The sequence below is a fragment of the Ammospiza nelsoni genome, chromosome 3, assembly GCF_027579445.1.
Source record: "Ammospiza nelsoni isolate bAmmNel1 chromosome 3, bAmmNel1.pri, whole genome shotgun sequence".
Taxonomy (NCBI): domain Eukaryota; kingdom Metazoa; phylum Chordata; class Aves; order Passeriformes; family Passerellidae; genus Ammospiza; species Ammospiza nelsoni.
The window spans coordinates 74457976-74475548 of record NC_080635.1 but is presented as its reverse complement, the minus strand read 5'-3'; the positions used below and the strand labels follow the sequence as shown (position 1 = coordinate 74475548).

The 17573-nt window shown below is 46.7% G+C and overlaps 1 protein-coding gene across 1 annotated transcript; it reads left to right on the top strand.

Annotated features, from left to right (window-relative positions):
* The first annotated feature begins 10125 nt into the window (after nt 1–10125).
* Nucleotides 10126–12491, top strand: RHOB (ras homolog family member B). The gene has a single exon (XM_059468343.1). It carries the CDS (start codon nt 10412–10414, stop codon nt 11000–11002), a length of 591 nt encoding a protein of 196 aa, XP_059324326.1. The 5' UTR covers nt 10126–10411; the 3' UTR covers nt 11003–12491.
* Nucleotides 12492–17573: the final 5082 nt, after the last annotated feature.

The following is a 17573-nucleotide window of genomic DNA, read 5'->3' as shown; positions in this document are numbered from 1 at the left end:
TTTTTATTTTCCTAATAAATACTCATGTTAAATATTTAAATACACAAAAGTAAGGAAAAAAAAGGTTAATAAAACAGTTTCCTCTCCCTCTCTTTCTTCTCCTTTCCCCTTCAACACTGACAGCATGACTTACATTAGAGGAGAGCACTTCGGCTCAAGCTTAGCCTGGGTATTGCCTGCTGGCAGTTTGCTTTTGTATGGATTCATCACTATTCATTTTTGTTCCAAGCTTAAGATACAGGCATGTATCACTTTCCAAATATCGGTCTCCTACAGACTTTCCAGCTCTTCAGGGGCTGATGTCTGAGCTCATCCACGGGTAAAGCCTGAGTTCCTCCCATGAGTGGGTACAATGCCCATGCCAGCAGGGCTGTGGGTGGGAGCCCAGTGTCACCTGGCAGGTGTCCCTGCACTGGGGGCTGCACAGGGTCCTGGGATGTGGAAACCCAGGGCACCAGGAATATTTCTCTGTCTGCTCTGGGGTGCCCTGACCCCCAGGGGAGCACTGACTTTGACCCTCATTCATGGAGAATGTTTCCTAGACTCCAAGATAGACTAGAATCCACAAAAGTGTGAAATAGATTGTAGAGAGTAGTGTAGGTGTATCACTTGGTGAGACATTTAGGTTTGGGGATTTTTAGTATGTTGTGGATGGAAGCAAGATGGAGGGCACAGGGTGTTGTCCTGGGTTTCTTCTTCATGCTTCTTCTTCCTCCTTCTTCATGGGTTTGGGTAGCATTTTGTAATTTGGCAGAAAAGTCCCCTTTATGGGCTCTTTGTGTTAAAAGGGAAAATAATCTACATGTCAGTTCTTAATTGGATAGTTTAGTCTTAAAAAACCGTGTAACAAGAGATTGTTAGCCATTTTGTGCCTTCTAAAGAAAAGCTGCTGAACTCACAGCAGTGAGACTGTTTTACAGATAAGAAATAATAAACACTTGAGTCCAAATATGAATTACTGTCTCAAGTGCCTTTAATCCATACCTAGAGAAACCAGCAACTGGGACCCCACAGGGGACACACTGCTGAGTGGGAAAGGTGAGCTAGCACTCCCTGCCATGGGGCTCTGCTTCTTTCCAGCTACTTGGCAGGGCAGACATGCACATCCTCTTGTGTACAGCCACGCAGATACAGCCTGAGGTGGAATAGAGAAGCAACCCCAGATACAGAAGCCATAGGACAATACACAGAACAGTGCTAAAATACAGAACAGGAAACTATCCAGCCTGGATTTCTCTTGGGAGACAGATGCCCTAAAATATGGACTTCAGCCAAATCAATTTCTTAGCCACATAGTAAACATCTTTTGAAGAAGTGCTCTGAGACAGATACAGAGGAAGACTGTTGATTTTTTTTCATAGAAGTGGCAAAAAAGAGAATTTATACAGGTTAAGAAAAGATTATGAAAAACCTCCCCTGAGTTTCTCTTTTCCAGTTGCAGAGGAGTATACAGTGGAAACAGATTGCCAACTTTATATTTCCCATTAAAAAAAAAAAAAACAATAAAAAGATTAATGTTAAGAAACAGAAACTAAGGTCAGTGTAACAACAGTTTAATTCAGAGATATGTACAGTGAATACTGGGAGTGAAACCAGTTACCCTCATCTTGAACAAAACACCCTTCTGGAGGAAAGCACTTGCTTATTTTGACTGAAAACAGACACCAGCCAATGTGCTGCCCAGTGTCCTCCTAAGCACCAGGTATTGTGAGATCTGATTCACCCAAGTGCTCTGAACTTTCCAAGCAGGGGGAGCAGTAAGTGCTGAGAATCTTTGCAAAACTGCCTCTCTCCACTTCAGTGCTCCACATCAGAGGCACCTGAGACACCTGTGCTCTTCAACTTATCTGCAGACTAATCCTCCCCACCCACACATGCACATCCAGGATGGAAATAACAATTTAAACCCATCTACATAAATACAGCTCTTTGAAGGGCTCAATTGATGCTTCTAGCTGAATGAGGAGAGCACAGCACACACACGCCCAAGTTGCATGCAGGGGGCAGGGGGGGAGAGTTTTAAAGTTTGGGTACAACATCAGGTTGCATCGAGGGGATTATTATAGACAGAGGGGAGAGGAAATTGCGGTTAAGAATGGCCCAGGAGACAAAAGGGAAAGGGTATGGAAAAGAGGAAAAAGAAAACTCCAGGAAGTAGATGATTCACAGTTACTTTAGGCAGCAGTTTCTCAGTTTCAAGACTGAAATAACACCTACTTATCACCAAGAGATGGGCTGGTAATTCATGTTGAAAAGCACTCAGAGATTCTTGGAAGAAAGGTACTTTTGGAAATGTCATCCTTGAAGCATTTGTTATTATGGCACAGTGTGATTGTGGACTTCAAACTGCTACCAAAAAGTGATGTAGGAGGAAAGCAGCAATCCATCCAATACTGCATACTTGGCCAGCCCCAGCATTTCTACCCATGATATCATCAATAGACAAATAATGGTGGGAAGATGGGTAAGAAAAAAATCTTAATTGTGTATTTTGCCATGTCTCTCACGTGGAAAAGCTCATTTGCAAAGTGTACAGCTCCAGGTGCATAATCAGTTTGGAAATTTGTCTTTGGTCTCATTTTGTTTCCTCCTGGGAAACTTTAACCAGGCTGCCAGAGTGATGACACCAGCATCAAGGAAGGAACAAAACAAAGGGACAGATTTCCATGTTTTCCTAGTTCATGACAGTTACACTCAATTAGTGCTGTACCTTCAGGATCAGAAGGGGTTTACCTTAGAATATGTCTCTGTCCATTTCTGTGTTTCAGCACGTGCCTTCAAACCCTGCAGTCACATTGCTTGCCTGCTTCCAGTCTTGTGCCTTTAATCTCAGTTCATAATTCAGTTCTTTGTGCTGCCAGGACTCACTGCTTCTCAGAAGGGAGGACTGGGGAGTTGCACCCAAAATCTTCTCATTTTTGTCCATCTCTGTGCCACTCTGAGATGTTCTGCTTAAGTTGACAGTATGTCTCAGTCTCTTTCCAGATTGTTAATGACTTGCAAAGTTGACAGCATGGTTGCTGGCATTCCCTCTTCTTTATGTCCTCTGCCTGCAAGTGCTGGGGAAAGACAAAAAAATTTAACATAATTCAGATTAGAAGAACAAAGAGGTGTAGAGATTTAAGTCTAGTCTTTTCTTCTACTTTCAAGGTAGGAATTCAATCATGAACTGGACTATCCTACCCCAGATCCAGGATGATTTACCCCAGTTTATTGACCTGTGCCTGAAGGAGAGGTGGAGATAGCACTGCCTCCATTGTACTCTATGCTATACATTGCATTCCTGATGCATATATGGAACCAAGCCTGGGCCAGCTCTACAAATGAATCCTAGAGAAAGTCAGACCTGCTCTGCCAGTCAGAAACCTGCTGCCATTAATTAGCACAGCAGACTGTTGGATACTTGTGTGGTGACTCCCTTCCCTAAGATACCCTTCAATGAAGTGTATGGAAGGAAACTGTGTCAGCACAGCTGTTTGCCACTGAGTCCTACTACCAGGAATCTGGGATAAGATTCACAAAAACACATGTTCTTGTGCTTGTCCCAGTAGTGCTGGTTTGGGTTTCTGTCCTAGCCTCTGTGTAACTCCCTTTAAAAAACCCTCCATAGATAATGGTAGCTTGGTCATTTCTATTTCTCAGGCCTGGTTCCACATCTCCAACCTAGAATTGTTCTCTTCAGCCTCTATTAGAGGTGGAGAAAGAAATAAATCCAGCTTTCAAGTGTGATGCTTTGCAGATAAGGGATGTTTTCCTCCTATAACACATAAGCAGCCTTTACAGCACCAACACAACAGCAACAAAGATACCTGCTTACCTTTAGACATGATGAAATCCAACCACAAAATAATGTTCCCTTCTCACAAAATTTGGCAGTGCCTGTAGTGTTTTTTTTTTTTTTCTCCTCTTTTCCTCATGTAATGCACTTGGTTAATGGTCTCCAGGCCTCTATCATCACCTTCTTCTGTCTTGGCAGAACAGCCCAGGTAAGCATATGCCCAACGCTGGCAGCCTAAGCTTTTCCTTCTGTCTCCTTGCCTGGAGTAGTTTCTTCTTAATGCCTTAGTTCTATCTTGGCAGCCACTGGAACAACAGGTACTGTGAGCCAGAACACTTTGATTTCTAGAACCCAAAAATCAAGGATGTTTTGCTGTAAGCCAGTCCTGTCCACAAAGAAGCACATTAAAGTAACATCTGTAGATGTCTACATCCTTGTGGAACACTGGGCAGAGGTCTCAGTAACCCACTTTGTCCTTCCCTGGCACATCCAGGAGAATGGGTCTCATCTCTTCCCCTTCTATCTCTGTGTCACTAGTGTCAGCATTGGCTCATAGCACTTGGGAATGTGTTCATGGCACAGAGCAAAGAGGAAGCACATTCTACCACAGGGGTGATCTCCAGCTACTGCTAACTTTCTCCTAAAAGCAGCCACTCCTTGAAAATAAAGAATTAGTACAAAATTACATATTCCCAGGATGTGTTTGAGTTTTTTTGGTTTTTTTTTCTTTCTTTTTTTAAGCTTTTGTGAAGGGTAGAATGAGGAGAGGAGAGAAATTCCATTAGTTTGGAATTTCCCTTATCTGCTTTTTCCTCCCCATACTCCTCTCTTACCTTTCTTCCCTATTTTTTCCATCTTTTAATTTCTCTGACATCAGACTCTTCTGACATTGTGACTACCCTGTTCTTGCCTGATATTATAAATAAAAAAAAAAGGTATAAGCCAAATCTGTATGTAATCAAGACTCCCGCAGTACCCTATACTTCTGTTTTATCATCTCAGATACTGCTTATGGTCAGTGCCTAGTCTATAACAGATTTAAATTTTTTTTAGATTGAATGACTTAATTTTGTGAGTGAGATGGAATGCAAAATGCTGTAGTGAATAACTTTCCAGATTGGTTTTATTGACATTTTTCCTGCCATGATCTGTTAGTGGAATTCTCTACAGTGGCAATAGCTCTTCTGTGTGCACCCATGCTGCTTTTGCTCACAGATCAGTTATCAAGTGGGAATTAAGAAAGTGTTCTCAGTCTTCATAGAGTCATGGTTAATTTATATGAAATAGAAGTTTGTTACTTACAGGATAGTAATTTCCATCACCAACTCCCTTCCCTCAGATCAGTTTTTTCCAATATTGTTGCTGCCTCAGCTTCCTCAAGTCATGGGTTCCCCTGCAGAGAGAACTGACCACCACACTTGAAAGAACACCACAGTAATGAAAGGAATAGGTTAACGTATCTTAATATAACAAATAAATCTACATGGAGAACCATATGACATCATTGTTTTTTAAAGAAATCTACTTTACTGCCAATGAAGTGGGAATTACACAAATCATTAACAAATCACAACATGTTGACTTCAGAAGTTTCCTTGTTCCTATTGCGAAAGACTCGTCCTGTGTGAGCACCTCAGAGCTGAGTGTGCCAAACTTCCTGGTGGAATGTGGGAATGTGGGCTGACAGTGCTGGAGTGTGAAACAGGAGCACACCTGCCAGAGAGACCCTCCAAACACCACTTTTCAGATCTGCTGAGGCATCAGAAATACATGAATTGCAGAATCAAAGAATGGATGAGGTGAGGAGGGGTTATCTGCTCCACCCTGCCCTGCTCGGAGCAGATAAACTACAGCAGGTTGCTCAGGACTGTGTCCAGCTGGGTTTTGAATATGCCCAAGGATGGAGACTCCACAGTCTCTGTGGGCAGCCTTTTCCAGTGTCTGACCATCCTGAAAGAAGTGGAAAGAAGTACATCCACTGGAGAGTCTAAGGATAAAGAACTTCCCACTGTTAAGGATATTATCTTGAACTCCACATAGAGAGACTGAATTCCCGCTATCTTGTTGGCATTGGACAAGCAATTTTAACTGTCTCCGTTTTCCTGGTTGACAAAGACTGCAAGGTGTCTGCAGTCAGTAAAATCTGAGAACAAAGGGAACCAGAGGGTGACAAGTTTGGTCTCTCTGCAGACAGAACTGTTTCCAAAGGCATTATTGATGATGTAGATATGTAACATGATTAGTATCCATAATAGTTATGTGGTCAGCTCATTTATTTCATTCAGCTACAGAAGAGTTCTTCAACTGAGATGAGGGGTTGTAGGCCTAAAAATTCTAGCCTAAGGATGAGGCACTTGCTTTTATTTAATCTGAACTCAGCTGGAGACAAAAGGCCATTTTAATTTACTGCAGTGTATAATTTTACTCTGCCAACCCATATTTCCTGAGTCCTATTAAACTATGAATTTTATAGTCCTGCTATAAGAACTGGAAAAAAATTAAAACCAATAGCTTCCAACTGACCTCTCTTATTCCCTGGAAGAGCAATGCCAGTGGATCCCATACAGCTCTTAGTCATGAAAGCATTTCATTTTTGGGATGGTGTGCTTTCATGCGCACTGTACTTAGCATAAACCTCTGCATGAACACATACAGTTCATTTCACCTTCTCCTGCTGTGCCTTGGCATTCCAGTTTCCAGGTAGATCAATCTGGATTGTCTGCTGAGGCCACTGATCCCAAGGGGGTCTGAGAGTTTAACTCTGCTTTTCTCCAGGAACGCTGGAAAGCCATGGACCTGCAGTGACACACAGCAAGGTCTGGTTCCTAAATGTGCCACAAACTCTTTATCTTAGGGACACAGATACTCACCATTTCTGCCTGTTCTCTCACATCTACCCAGAGCTTTTCTTGTGCTTTTTCACTAGCCTGTGAACTGCTCATATGTCACTGCCTCCTGCCTTCCTCAGTTTGCTGAGAAGCTTTGCCTGCACGAGGACTGCAGGATGCCTGATGCCTGCATTACAAGCCAGCATGCAGGACTTTGTGTGCCATTGGAGGACACATGGCTCCCTCAGCATGTTATGCCACAGCAGGCAATGTACTTACTTGCCTACTTATTGACAAAAGGGAGCAAGATTGCCTTCCCCACTGAGCTTTCGTGCTTTTGGTACAGATTTATGCTTGAACACAAATTATCTGAGTTACAGACATGCCCTTTAGAAAATCTGCTTAGAAGAGGAGCAGGGGGGAATATAATCTGGAAACAATCTCCAGTAATTGGTAGGAATTGTCTTCTCAACAAAAAAAATGCCACTTCAATTAAATAATAAAAAAACCCCACAAAATCTGAGTTTTAATCTCAAAACCATCAGCACAAGCAATAAAAGCAAACAAGTGGAGTCTTCTTTCTCCTACTTCATGTTTTCTTCATCAATCATACAGATGTATGTGGTGCAGCAGAACTAATGCTGTACTTAGAGAGTGCACATTTTGGGATAACTAAAAGAGAAGATTCAATCTGCTTAAAGAACTATAGTTCAGCATATCATGGAGATTCATGCAGAAAATTTAAAAGCTGCAACATAACTTAAAATTCAGCCCTAAAATACATGAGCTGGATACAATCACTAATTACAGATGTGTAATAACCACAGTGACTTAGATGTTCCCCACGGAGGCTGTTGCTGGAGTGCACCCCAGAACAGTGAAATGAGTGATCTCAGCCTGAGTTGGTCCCAGGGCTGAGTCTCATAATATAAAGCTTCTGGAAAAAATACATATAAAGCATTTGAAACACTTGGTGAAGGAGTTACACAGCCTTTGCTGAAGTCTGTCCTGCAAGGTGAGAGATGAAACATCAGGCACTTTGCTTTCAGTGCAAATGTGGGGAAGACTAGAGATGTGAGACTTCACTTGAAAATGAAGCATAATAGGGCTCAGACCATAATTGGTTGCTGCAAATATATGTGTACTGCTCATTTACAAGAAAAAAAATCATGCTATGGATTTAACTTGGGTTAGCTGGACATTTGTGGAGTAATTCCTTTGCACAATTTGGAATCTGGAACCAGCAGATAATTTGGATGAGGTCACCCTGCTTTGAAGCCTTTAAAGAGTTAAGTAGTATGAATCTGGGACACTTGAGGCACCCGGTAAATGCCAGCAGCACTCTGGGCAACAACAGAGCCGTGTGCTTTGAAATGAATAAGCTGCTTATTTACCTGCCTTCCGTGGCACAGCACAGATGAGTCGATCAAAGTAACTGGTCATTTGCATTATTCCTTTTTCTATTTAACAAAACGTTTTGCTCCTGAAAAGACAAAACCAAACACCCAGGTGTGATTCAAAAGTCAAATACAAGCGGAATCAGAAGCATATTTAAGCAGCACCTTTCACGCCGGATGAAGCAGTTGCAGCTTCTCCTGCTGCCGCTGCAGAGGAGGATTTTTGCAGTGGTGGATTTTTGCACCCGTGGGTTATTCCAGCCGTGGGTTATTCCAGCTGCGGGTTATTTCAGCTGCGGGCCTCACGGAGCAGGCGCAGGGCGGTGCAGGGCGCAGCGCGACCGCCAGAGGGCGCTGTGGCCCCGCGGTGAGCCTGGTCGGCGCAGCCGGCGGGAGCGGCGGGTCCATGGGGTGTCCATGGAACGGGAATGCACGGCAAATTCCCTCTGTCCGCCTCCCCGAGCGAAATCAACCTGCTTGGGACTGGGGAAAAAATAGCTACAAGCTGCCAGTGTACCACTGCCAGAGGACACGGCAGCATGGGGATGATTTCCACACAGTTTTGTAAAGAATTGAAGCCTGTGAGCTGTGACAGGATTTAAAGGGATGATGCACGCCAGAAATTTGGCCTGCTCGAAGGCCACAGGTACTGAAGAACATCTATGTCTATGTCTACACTTTCACAGAATCACAGAATCACAGAAGTTCAAGACTGGAAGAGACCTATAAGATCATCAAGTCCAGTCGATGTTCTAACCGTTCACTAGATCATGGCAGCAAGTGCCACATCCAGTCTTTTTTTGAATTCTTCAAGGGATGATGCTGGATTCTTTAAAAAGTCAGTTTGAATTGATCATGTTCACATAAAATATGCTGTACAAACTCCTGTAAGATCAAGGTACAAATTCATCCGTCAGTGTCTGGGGATGTGCTCTTTTGACTGGGAGTAACATATTACAAAAATCTAACAGAAAAAGAATTTTATTTCAATGTCTAGGATTAAATAAACCTTTTGCCCTATTGACACACACCCCTCTGTAACAGTCTGCTGCAAGTAACTTGTCAGGCAATTTGATGTATTCAGTGATGCATTCACTTTCCAAGTGGGTATTTCAAAATACAATTTTTAATAACAACAGTATTGTACAAACCACTCATTTTTGTTCCATTCACTAATACCAGTGCTGGTTAGGAAAACGAGACACTTTGAATCCAGCCCCGAGAGGCAGTAGCCACAGGACGTCGCCTGTGTGGGAAAGCTCGCAGGGAAGAAGTTTGGGACACCCGGCTGAGCAGCGACGGCGGCACCAGGGACCGAGCGCGTCGCTGCCCGCGGTGTCCGTGTGTCCCCCGGCACTGCGGCCGGCCCGGCCCGGCCCAGGCCAGCCCAGCTCCTCCCGTGGAGGGACTCGCACCCTGCCCTCCCAGTAACCCCGCACTGCAGCACTTTGCGCCCCTTTATTTTCCATTTCGTTTTATCATTGCTGTGACTTCCGATTCCCTGTAAACCGAGACCCAAAGGCCAGTTCATTTCAAGCCTGAACTGGAGCCTGCTTCTCCCGGTTTACAATTCCTCCACTCCCTTTTGGCCAAGAGGTGAACATGATGATTTTTTTAAGGAAGGGAGTCGAGCGCTTTTCCAGTAGCACCCAGCGGACGCTTTAATTGCATTTTATTCAGCCGCCTGCAATACTCTCTGCTCACTTCGCCCGGGCTTTAAAAGCAGCACCAGGGACGCAGCGGTGCCTCCCGTTCCTCTCGGGTGCCCGCCCAGCCTCTTCACACCGGCCATCCTGAGCGGGGAGACTGCGGCGGGGACCGGCCCTGCCCTGTGCTGGCGCCGAGCCGGGATCCCCCGGGGCCGGAGGGCTCAGTCCGGGTCCAGGGAGCTCCCGGCCGCCCCCGCCGCGACCCCGGGCCCACCGCCCCGGCCCGGCCCGGCCCGGCCGCTCCCCGCCCGCCTCGGCCCCGCCTCCCGCCCGCGGCAGCCCGCCAATCGCAGCGCTCTCCGCCGGGGATGACCTCACTCCTTGCCTTTCCATTGGCCAGCTATATTAAGAAAGTCGCGAGCGCCTTTAAATAGCGGCGCCGGGCCGCAGCTTGCGGCAGTGGCTGCGCTGAGTCGGTCTTGTGCCGGTGTTTGCTGTGAGGGCGAGAACGGCGGCACGGCTTCCACCGCAGAGCTCCGGGGCCAGCGACGCTGCCTGCGGCCGTAGCGCTCCCGCGAGGCAGAGTACGACGGCGCGGTGCCGGTGAGCAAAGAGAGCAGGGTGCGCCCGCCTGCCTGCGCGGGCCGGCTCGCCACGGTGCCCTGTGAGAAGCGAGAGGGAGCGGGAGGCGGCGGCCGCGGGGAGGAGGGCGCTGCCATCGTCCTGCTGCACGGCAAGGCCAGCTTGGCGAGCCTGGCCATGGCTGCCATCCGCAAGAAACTGGTGGTGGTGGGGGACGGTGCCTGTGGCAAGACTTGCCTCCTCATCGTCTTCAGCAAGGACGAGTTTCCCGAGGTCTACGTGCCCACCGTCTTCGAGAACTACGTGGCGGACATCGAGGTGGACGGCAAGCAGGTGGAGCTGGCCCTGTGGGACACGGCCGGCCAGGAGGACTATGACCGCCTGCGTCCGCTTTCCTACCCGGACACCGATGTCATCCTCATGTGCTTCTCTGTGGACAGCCCGGACTCGCTGGAGAACATCCCGGAGAAGTGGGTGCCCGAAGTCAAGCACTTCTGCCCCAATGTCCCCATCATCCTGGTGGCCAACAAGAAGGACCTGCGGAACGACGAGCACGTTCGGAACGAGCTGGCCCGCATGAAGCAGGAGCCGGTGCGCACCGAGGACGGCCGGGCCATGGCCATTCGCATCCAGGCCTACGACTACCTGGAGTGCTCGGCCAAAACCAAGGAGGGTGTCCGGGAGGTCTTCGAGACTGCCACCCGGGCAGCCCTGCAGAAGCGCTACGGCACCCAGAACGGCTGCATCAACTGCTGCAAAGTGCTATAGGGCGTGTCTGGAGCGCGGCGCTGGGCACGGCGCCCGGGTCACCTGTTGGCAGGTGGAGAGGAGCTGGGTTCTACACGCACACGGCATCTGCCCGTCCCCTCCGCTAGGGACTGGCTGTGCATGGGGTGGGGGCTGAGGGAGGGAGCACGCTCCTTGAGCCTTGGCCAAAAAGGGTTGTGCTTGCTCAGCCGTGGGGACGGAGGGAGGGGGGGATTGCATGCCCTGAGTCTTGGGAAAACAGTGGGGAGAAGCTTTCTCCTACCACTGACCCCTGCGAGTTAGTCGTGGACTCAACAACAAAAAGCTGCTGAGACTGGACTGAGCGATCGTTGCACCCGGTTCTGCCCCTTTGCCAACACCTGCTGCTCCCTGCTCCCGGGCAGCCTCCTCTCTTTTGCAAGAGGAGGGCGGTGGAGCGGAGATGCTCGAAGGGACTTCTGCCTCCTGCCTGCATGTGCCTCCACCCAGGCGAGCTGGGGAAAGGGGCTGCCTCTCCCAGGCTGCCTGCGGCATCCTTGCTTCTCCCTCACGTGTTTCAGCCTGAGCCTGACCTGCTGTGGAAATTAGTGCCCTGAAGACCGAGACTGGGAGGGGAAGGGAGGGTCATCCCAAGCGAAGCCTGTATATATGTTACCTTTTTTTGTCTTGTGCAAACTGGGGTAGTGCAGGGGGTGCTTATTTGAAGTGAGGTGGGGAGGGGGTGCCCAGGTGGGACTTGTGTTGTGCAAAGGAACTTGCCCTGAGTGACTGATGCCTGCTGATAACAGGAGCCATGAACTGACTCCAGCTGCAGAAGCCACCAGGCCAGAAAGTAAAGCTGAACTGTCCTGCTTGCTGGATATCCACCTCCTGACAGATGAGGCAGGGTGAGCAAGGGGATGATATTGCCATATTATGATTTTGGTGCCTGCTCCTTACTTTTAATGTTGTCTCCTGCAAGTGTATTGATTTGGATTTATTTAAAAGTTTATTTTCAAAAGATGTTACTTTGCACAACTCGGTGGATTTTTTTTTTATGTTTAAATTAAACACTCAATGCACTCATCATCTGCATACAACACTGTAGCATTGGAAACATTCTTACTCAGTAACCTCATCTGGGTCTTGTTTAAAACTGATTTCAATACAAGACAAAAAATAAAACCACTGTATATTTTTGCCTTGGAAAAAAAAATGGGTGAAAGCACTGTTACTTATGCAGTGAGTACATCAGACTTTAGTACTAAAGGGCAGTTTAAAGAATCAAGGTTTATTTAAAACTTATTTTCACAAGGTGGCCAACCTGGGTGAAAATGATTTTCTGTTTCTCTGGTTCAGAGAACAAATGTATCCATTTATGTTTGTTTACTTTTCTCCCTCTTCCCTCAACAGTGGTACTGAGACTGTTTTTAATAAACTGACATGGCAAAAACTGAGATGTATATGATGTTTACATAAAACTATAGTGTATGCAGTTTTTTATGTAAAGTATTAAAAGATTCTATGCTGACACTTGTGCGAACAGTGTTGTGATTCATGGAGACAGTCCTCTGGTTGCAGCAGTACCCCTGGATAGAGTTGAACTAGACCAGAGTTTGCCCCTTGCCTACACATGCTTTTATTTGGCTTTTTTCCACTGGCTGAAATACCTGTCTGGCAGCTTTTAGAGGATGGTGGTTTTAGTTCCCTTTGGGGGAGCTGCTTCCTTAGTGTTTTTTTCTGTGTGTGGCATATGGAAATGCACTCAAAAAGTCGAGGTGGTGACTAATCCATCCTTGTTGCTTTGAGCACGGGCAGCCTCTGTGGCTTGTGCTTGGGCTCCCAGTGAGCTGCTGGTGCAGCAGAACAGGCACAAAGCTGAAAAACAGCACCAGCTGTAAGGATTATTTTTCAAGGAAGTATTTGGATAAAAGCAGTTTTTATTAGTGGTCTCCCCTTTGCCTGAAGTGCATGGCCTCACTTGCTGCAGCAGGGCACGGGGGCAAACACTGCTCTCTGTTAAAACAGGAGTCTCCAGAGCTACTTGGGTGGATTTCCCAATTGCTGGCCTCATTAATTCCCATGGCAACCTGAGAACTCTGGGCCTCTCCTGTCAGGGATCCCCAGCAGGGCATTGTGCCTGTCCCTTCCCTCCTCTTGCCTGGGCAGGTGCCCAAGGCCCTGTGCTGCTGCTGCCTGTGGCTTTGCCTCCTGGCAGGAAGAGTTGGCCTCATGCAAAATGTGATTGTTGCTGAACAATAAGACCTCTGCCCAAAGTGCTGATGTCTCCTATTTTTGTTTTTCCCTGGAAAAATTTCCTCTGAGATATTCAAGAGAAATCTCAGGACAGGTTTCTATTTTCATAATCTTCTCCACTACTTTTGCAGAGATGTGAGAAGAGAGTTGAGCTTTTTCTGGTTTTGACCTATGAATATCTGCTAGGGTACATACAGTTCAGAAATGTTAACAAATGTTAACAAATACCAAAGCAAGGGAGACGCATGGAGTGGCTTTTGCTCATTTACTCACAGAGGGCTGAAAGTGATGGGGCTTTTCAGGCAGACTGACATAGAAATAACAGGTTCCTTGTTCAACACCTGGGAAGTCAATCAGCCATAATGTGAAAATATTGGAGTACATGCTCAGTCCATGCTGTGAGTTTATTACACTGTTTCCTATGATCCTTAACAAAAGACAGACTCATTTTCACATAGCCAATTTAATCAGGATTTCTTGAAAGATACTGAAGTCCTAGGTTTTGGATATCCTTCTCAATTCTCCTGATACTCAAATTTAAATTTCAGTTCTCTGGATAGTCAATGTGTGAGTTTCTTATCTTCAGTTTGAGAACACTAAGAAACTTCTTTTGAAAGAGATCTCAGTTTTGGATGCTTAAAGGGCCACGACCAAAGGGGCCCTCATTCTTGCAGGGGCACTCAGCTCTGTGCAGAGTAACACTCTTACACCTGATGCCAGCCATTGATGTTAAACCTACACTGGAAACCTTTTCATTAAAATGATTGCATTAGCTGAAAACCTTATCAATTCAGTTAGACTGCAGCAATAACTAATCTTCTCAAAACCCCAAAGGAGAAAGCATTAATATTTGTATTTTAAACACTGGGAAATGGGTTAGCATTGCATCCCTGTATAATTAACTGTACCAATATTTTCCACTGAGGTGCTTACAAGGTAATTACATTCATTATTTCCAATTGGATCTTTGCCCAAGTCAGGGATACAGCCTCTGCCCCAAGGGGGAAAAGCTGCAAGAACGCACATTTTGGTTTTAGCCGAGCATGACCTTTCTCTGCTACCCGTGATGCTGAGTAAGGCGTGAGGGTGAGATCACTGTGGGAGTCCACCCATTGGGGTCAGATAGTGGGATCAGAGCTCTAACTCCTTTATTTGTGTCACATTGCTGGGCTTGCTTTGGTGGAGGGGAAACATAAGGTGTGGCACGTCCCACCCTTCATGACTCAAACACTCAGACAAGGCCAGGGCAACACCGCACAATGTGAGAGTGTCACACTGACCACCTCCCTCTGATACCCCACAATGTGAGTGTCACACTGACCACCTCCATCTGACACCCCACAGTGTGAGAGTGTCACACTGACCACCTCCCTCTGACACCCCACAATGTGAGTGTCACACTGACCACCTCCATCTGACACTAGACAGGGCCAGGCTGTCACCCCACAGTGTGGGGATGTCACACTGACCAATTCCACCCCACAGCTGCATCCCCCCAAGTGTACCCATAGGATCCTGCACCACTGGGGCCAGGCAGGCACCTGAGCTCAGGACAGGTGTCTGACAACCTACACCCTGTATTCAGACAGAGGATTGGTTTCATCTGGTTATCTTCATCTGGCCCCCTAATTCATATTCATCTGATCCCCATCTGTCTGCTGTAACCTTTTGACAGGAGAAGCAGAGATGCTGAGCAAGTCAGAGCATCAAAGGAAGATCAAGCATTGACTCACAGTCCCTGTGCACACTGCTGGGCACGGAGGCTTTTGCCAGCTGTGTCCACATACTACATGGATGAGTAAGTTGAGGAAGGTTGTACCTTCCCTGATTCTGCTCAAGATGAGTTCAGCTTCTGCTAAAGTTGTTTCTTCTCATGCAAGCCAGAACCCTGTGATGGTGCTGTCACTTCCTTAGCAGCAAACTCTGGAAATGCAGAGGCACCTTGCTGAAAGGCTCATTCATCATCTCCATCATTCTCCATTCAAGAGAGGAGACCACTTGTGCCCTCCCACAAGGTTCCAGGCTGAACCCTCTGGCAGTGTGAGGGTGTCTTGTCAGGGCAGACTGAAGATGAAGCCACCCAGGGAAGGTCAGAAACATCTTTTGCTCTTCACTTTTTACCCACAGCAGCTGTAAGTAGCCCTTGCATGATCAAATAGAGGATCTCTGTGTGGAAAGCACACTCCATAGGGTATGTCAAACGCAGAATAAGTCATCTTTGGTGGGAGAAAGAAGTAATTAAATCTCCTTGGTACTTCTGGCAGAATATTTGTTGAAGCACTTGTTATGCATTGGGGTTAGGCTCTTTATGCTTGCTCATTTTTTTAACCCTTACATAACTCCACGCACTCCAGGGGGTTTGCACAAGTGCAATTGCAGACTTTAAAGCAATGTCCTCTTAATGGCTTTCTGGGTTTGCAACAATAAATTAGTTTAGCTCCATTTGCCTTGCATTATGTTGGATAGGTTACAAATCTTTTTTAGCAACTCAGTATGATGCCTTAAGTTTTGTCTTTCATATTTTCCAGATTCTGTACTGCATTAGTATATAACTCTGAACTTCATATAAAGTGTTAGAAGTTCTCCTCACAGTTTAGTCAGACAAACCAATCCTTTTCCAGCCTAGAACCAAGGACACCCTTGCAGCTTCAGGCCCCAAAAGTATCAACAACAGCAAGTTGAAGAGAACAAAAGTATCAACAACAGCAAGTTGAAGAGAATTCTGGGAGAATGGGACTGCATAACCTGGAGCTGTAATTGGACAATTGACCCCAATATGTAAATGGACCAAAGCTTATAAAAGTGTGAAAACACATGACCCGGAATCCTTCTTGGGCAGAGCCACGGCCAGGCTCTTGTACTGCCCAAGGTGTATCCTTTGAAAGCCTTTTAATAAATACCTACTTTATTCCCTTAACACTGTCCAGCCTCTGTTCTAGGTAGCCTCTCAAGGCATCAAGTAAAGAATTGACACAAACCCCTGCAGTAAAAGACTTAAAAAAATTTACTCTAAGGGACTTCATGAGTGTTTTACTCAAATCAGTGTCACTAACAGTATTTCAGTCACAGATTTTATTCCTTGGCTGCAGAACTAGATGATGTTTAAGGTCCTTTCCAACACAAACCACCCTATGTTTCCATGGTTTATGTTTTTAAGTGCATGATTTGAGCAGCCTGATGTAATGGGTGGACATTTTCTTCAATGCTACTACAGGAAAGAATGAGTTGCACTTTCCTCTTCCCTCCTTGAATTTGTCCAATTTTTTGTTGAGAGAGTTTTCTTCAGGCTTGATCCCAGTGGCCACAGTAACGGGGTGGTAAGCCAGTGGTAAGCCACAGTCTGTGAAAAGTAGCAGACAGGTAAATTCAGTTTTGTGGCCATGCACACTGTGCACAGGACAGACAGACCTCTCTCCAGCTCTCTCACAGGGGGGCCATGAAGTGAGAGGCTTTGAAAGTCACCTGTGAGAGGTGTATGTGCCAGCAGTGTATTATCCATCCATAACTCAGAAGTTTTTACCATTTGGTGTAGTAACAGCTGCGGGCATGTCTGCATTCCTTCCATGATCATCAAACTGGTGCTGAAAGGTGGGGTTGTTACAGGGGGGTCAGAGCCGGGGGCACTGATGTGGTACCTTACACTGAGCTGGAGCTGCAGAATAAGAGCATTAGACCGTGCCTACAGCACCAACTAACTCGGTGTGTACATTTCCCTTCTCACTTGCCAGTCTGTGTGGGTTTTGTCTGTGTTGCTAAATCTTGCTTTCCAGTAAAGGGGACCAGTGGGTGGGATTTTATGCTAAATGCTTAGTTCCGTTGTTTTTAGGTCATTCATCCGCTTCTGCATTCAAAGCTCGCTCTGGCATGACTGTAAATATGGATTTGGAAACAAAGGGGGTTTCCTGGTGGGAAATCACCCTCATTTGCATGCAAATGTCCCCTTCCCTCCCGGCTGCAGGGACAGGAGGGTGGTGGCGGCACTGGGGAGCCCCCAGGGCCTGGAGAGGGCCCAGGGCATGGGGAAGTGGGAGGCAGGATCTGCCAGGGCTCTCTGGAAGAGCCTTTCCTCTGCTCCTAAGCTTTTGTGCAGCGGGGTTTTTACACCGCGAAGTTTGACCCTACAGCCCTTGCTCTGTGGGGCTCTTCCCCCTGGGTGCAGCAGCACAAGTCGGGACTGCAGGATCCGGTCCGGCTTTGCTGGATTCTCTGGGGCCTGATGGCAGCAGCCTGACCCTTCCTGCTGACAGGAAACTTTCTCATCCGGTGAAAACAGAGTGAGTTTTAGACCAGGGGTTTTTCATAAGGTGTGTGCAAAGCTAGATGTAGTCACACTACTTGTGTAAATGTATAAAAAGAT